Raw genomic sequence first — 5084 nt, 5'->3', positions numbered from 1 at the left:
ATTTTTTGTTTTTTTCATTGTGTGGGATAATACAATGAATTATTATTTAACTATTTTTCCATTTGACAATAAACTATTCAGTATTAGTAAAAACAAATATAAATAAACTATTCTTTTTATTTATTAAAACATAACATAATTTCAGAGGTTTTCTCTCTCTGATGACAAAAAAGAGTTTTGTCGTGGGGATGGCGCATCAACTGGTGTCCAGCCATTCTCAGTCATCACTAACAACCCTCTTTTTCTATTTATTCTCTTCGTTGGGGTTGTTGTTATGGGGTGTGAATTGTCGTCGAGTTTCACCACTTCCTCTTGGCTCGATCTCTTTCCGTCAGTCAAATCACGTTTGATTTGAAATACAACACTTTTCTAGTTAATACTCATATAAAAAATTGCTTAAATGACTTTGTTTTATTGAAAAAGTGTACCATACAGTATATTAAAATGTACTATTTTTGGTGTCTATTTCCAACAAAATATCGTAAAAATTTCGAATAAATGTTTGAGTAATTAACTATAATTAATAACAAATTGTATCATAAATATATAGTTTGTGATTATAAAGTCTATAGAATAAAAGGTATTACAATAAATAATACTTTTGAATTATAAATATAGTAAAAAGATCAAAAATATTGAAGAGATATTGTGTTGGAATGAACGAACATATAAGCCTCGAAATAATAAGAAAATATAACAAACCGCAGACATCGAGCTTGGTGAAAGACCAACAGTTGGGGTCTGTGGAGTCGAAGCGACCACGCGGGGGACTTTCTTGCGTGACAAAAAGTCTCTTCCTGGTGTAGAGCAGCCGAGCACTCTCACGGACTTTTCCCATGTTTGGTGTTCTATTGGTGACACTGAACTTGCAAGCGGGCTTGCGAATACAACACCGGGTAATTGTCCACCGCTGTTTGTACTGTTCAAACTGACTCTGCACGCCGACTGACTACTTTTCAAAAGATCCAAACGCATTTCGCTTTGGACCTTTGTCAGTTTGGCTTCAACTCGCTTTTTCTCTTTGAGTTTCTCTTTGTTGTTCAACAAAGACTTGAACGAAGGTTCGAAACATTCATTTTCAGCTTGTTTGAACGAACAAATGATCGGCTTGTTTTTCTCGCGGGTTGTTAGTTGCTTTGCTTCGGTCATATCGTCGTGTATTTCCTTGATTGCTTGGTAGTCTGGGAATTTTGTTGGAAAAAGTGTCTGTGTAGGGTCTTCGTACTTCTCAAGAGTGGAAGGGACAAATTCGATCTCGTCGCATTTCTCAATTAAATAGGAAACAACATCTTCAACATTGTCGTCGCTAAACACTCGATAGAACTCGCCAAAGTACTTTTTGAACCCCCGTTTCGAGGAACTCTCCCAAAAGGCGCTGAATAAGTGAATTAACGCAGACAATAAAGAACTCGAGAACCCAACATCTTGCATCAACGTGTTGATTTTTCGTAACGTCTCGGTGTTGTTTTCTTCAATGACTTTGCGCATCGCATCCAACACACCCTTGGGGATCAAAGAGTCTGGTAACAGTGCCATGAAATAAAGCAACACACCAATCCGCGAATTGACAGACAAATCCTGAAAATCATTCAGTGCCAACCCGTCGCGTTCCCACGCCACTTTGCTAAATCCAACATCAATGTTATCAAAGTTATTTTCGTTCTTATATGTATCATCCGATGCAATTGAATTAATCAAGTCCTCGTACAACTCCGGAACTCTTCGTTGAGTGTTCTGAATGACTTTTTTCAGTGAAAGTCCGCCGATTCGGGTTGTCCCGTTGCTTGCAGTTTTATCGATTCTGTTCAACAAATCAAGAACAGACTGTTTACTCCCTTTCAAGTATATTTTGTCTGTCAATGGGCACTGTACGAATTTTTCAAGTGCAGTTAATTCAAGTAGAATTGTCGAACTTTTGTAGAGCGGTGTCATTTTGAAATTGATGTAATTGAGTGGGTAAGCTCTTGCGAGGGTGTCCGCCATATAAACATATAAAAATGAACCGGCAAGAATAACAGTTGCTGAAGACGACGCTTTATTAAGTGTTACTCCCGTCAGCAACTCTTCGACCCACTCCTCTTTAATAACTGACATTAATGTGAGAAAATGGTTCTTTTCCGTTTCGAAAAGGACTTCATCGGCGGAGAATCCAAACGACTTTGAAGGTAACACATCGAAGGGATAAGCCACAAAACTGTCTTTATTTGTCATCCCAACCTCGGTAGGACTTTTGTCGCTATTGATGACAAACGAAGATTTGTCTTCTTTCAATACAATCACAAAGAAGGGGACTTTATTCGCCAGAACCTCGTTAAATATACACATCTGGCTTCTCACCGATCTCGACGCGTCGATCAGTATTTTTGTGTTAAACCATCCCGTTGCTGTTTTCTGCACAAATTGATATTCAACGGGGTGGTAATAAATCGTAAAGAACTTTGCAGGACATAACATCGAGATGGGAGTTTTAATGCCAAATCCAACAAATGAATTTGTGTTGATTGCAATGAAGGATACGAACCCCGCGATAGTAGGAAACAGCGCGTTGACAAATGTTTCCACGTCCATAGTGTCTGTCTTATACTTCCTCGTTTTACACTCGTCTGGTCTTAGAAATTCGAAATTTCCTTCAGTGTTTTCCGTGACGACGCGCTTCACCGTCGGTTCGATTTTCTTCGACCGCAAAAACTCGACCTCGTCGATTTCTTTTGCGTTCTCCTCGGTGTTTTCCACGGCCAAAATGGTGATCAGAAATTTCTTAATTTCGTTGGAGATGTTCAAATCGTAATAAGGGACTTGTTGGAGGTGATATATCTTCTGTGCGATATTACGCAACATATTGCACTTCGAGTAATTAATTAACATCTCGTTGCCCTTCCCGAAGGTCGATTTGTTACCTTCGTTAATGAAAGTAGTATCAGACAAGAATGTACCAAGATATGGAAGTGCGTGCATGACGTTCTCGTCTTGTTCTGTGCTTTTTCTGAGTTCCGCCCAGTTGTTAGCGGGGCTAGTAAGTTTTTGAAGGCGTTCGATGAAAGCTTTTGCGTTGGTTGAAAGTGCCTCAAACGTCTTTTTAAGTCTGTGGATAGCACTCTTCCCAAAGACAAAAGAGATGACGACGAGGAGATCGAAGTTGTGAAGGTACTCTGCTTCATTTCCGATAGCGCAAATGAATTCGAGTTTAATGACCCGTTTGATCAAGTCTTCTTCGTCGAGTAAATAAGATGTGAAGATTTGAACGATTTTATTAGAAAGATGAGTGATAGCCAGAATTGATTTACAGTGCGTTTCTTTATTCTGTTGATTCCATCGTAACAATTCATTCACTTTGACTTTCGAGAACATTTCAAATCCAATCACCGTCAACGTTTTTGCTATTTCTTTTGGGTCAAATAATTCAAGGCGAATGATTTGATCAGTGTAGAGAGATGGAGGGACTACAACACGTTGTGTGAAGCGTTCAACATTTCTGGTATACTCTTTCTCCATTCCTTCTAATCGCCGATTTAAAGCTTGTGCCAGTGTACTCTTTGCGTTATTCATTCCATAACAATTGAGCTTGTGGAGAAAGACTTTAAAGTGCTTTAAAAAAGCTTCGTCGAAGAGACAAGACTCAACCCAGTACTTTAAAGACCCGACCATTCGTGAGCGCGCGATTTGACAGTCGACAGAGTCGGAGATACAAGACACTTCAAAGCAATCGATGACGCATTTCAATAATTGTGTGTTATTAGAAAACAAGTCGTTGGTCCAAATAAGGGTTTGCATGACTTCATTATTCTTGTGGATTGCACCGACGTTCACTATTCCTCTGATCTTCCCTTTAATAATCTTCCCATTTTCATATAAGACGTCACTCATATCAAAGAGGCGTTTTGCACGTGTTGGGGAGACGGGGACGGGATAAGTCCGCATCACCGCTATTTCAGTGTCGGTGAAAAACATTTCAAGGGGAATGTTATTCTCTGAGGCACTCCCCGTACTCTCATTGTCTTCTCCACTCTCTTGACTTTTTAATTGCGTCGCATAGAACGTGAGGCGTTGCGAGAGTTCACTGTCAAATTGCTCGGTTATACCAAGAGCAGCACTTTTCGCCCCATCGTCAGTCAACTCCTCGAAAACATCAAGTTTCTTCCAAAGCTCCATAACTGAAGTTTTCGATGGCAATTTGTGGTTTGTAAGAAGTTTGGAACACCACATCACTTCACGAGTTAAATTAATTTGAAACCGTTGTGTCAGTAATAGGGTGTTCACTCCACTCTTGCGAACTTTAATGTAATTCGAAAGAGTAAAGTAGTCACACGGTGTTGCTTTCGACATCAATTTTACAGTTCAAATCAGCCTTTTTGGTCTTAACTATTAGAAAGAAAGACGCCATTTGTTTGATTTTATATTTTACACATTTCATTTCTAATTATAATATTGGTTTGATTAAGATATTTTCTTTGAACAAATGGTCCAATGAAATTCAATAAATTCTTCTCTTCCTGAAATTTACAATGAAAACAGTGAGGTTTTTTTTTAAAGAAAAAAAGTGTAAAAATACAGCAGAATCGTTTAAGATTTTCACTTTGAAATTAATTGAATCTCCGAATTGTATTTGCTCTTTTTTAATAGAATACTTGGGGTAGTTTCGATACTTTTTTCAATTGACTAGAACAATTTGGAGTGGAAAAAAATTGTAAGTGTTCTATTTGTGGGTGGACTTTTTCGTTTTTGTTTACTTTCATAGTTTTACTATGGTAAATTATAATTTGATTATAAGTTTTGCAAGAATTCATTTTGGAATTAACATCGAACTTTTTCTTGGAAACTAAAGTTTTGAAAAACTATACTTTTATTGTATATTTATTATACCATTTGTCAACTAAAAACAACCCCTTTGAAAAGGCAAATTGTCATCAGATTTTTTATCGGAAAGAAAATAAATTATTTATAATATATTTAAATAAAAAACAACTATTTAAAATGAAAAAAAAACAACAAAAAAATCCGATATAATATAAACAAAAGTTATTTTGCTGAAAAGAAACACAATAAACACATAATATTTGGGCCGAAAAACTATTGTAAGGGGTCTC

The 5084-nt window shown here is 37.3% G+C and overlaps 1 protein-coding gene across 1 annotated transcript; it reads right to left on the bottom strand.

The window, feature by feature from the left end:
- Positions 1–702: 702 nt before the first annotated feature.
- On the bottom strand, positions 703–4323 carry EIN_308030 (rasgef domain containing protein; the record flags this gene model as incomplete). Its single annotated transcript, XM_004186045.1, has 1 exon — positions 703–4323. A coding segment is annotated over one exon (3621 nt), but the record flags the coding sequence as incomplete, so codon positions are not given.
- Between the last annotated feature and the right edge of the window lie 761 nt (positions 4324–5084).

The sequence above is a fragment of the Entamoeba invadens genome (assembly GCF_000330505.1).
Source record: "Entamoeba invadens IP1 unplaced genomic scaffold scaff_1105074724509, whole genome shotgun sequence".
NCBI classification, from domain to species: domain Eukaryota; phylum Evosea; order Mastigamoebida; family Endamoebidae; genus Entamoeba; species Entamoeba invadens.
Note: the sequence above shows the minus strand (reverse complement) of the source record. Positions and strands in the feature narration are given on the sequence as shown.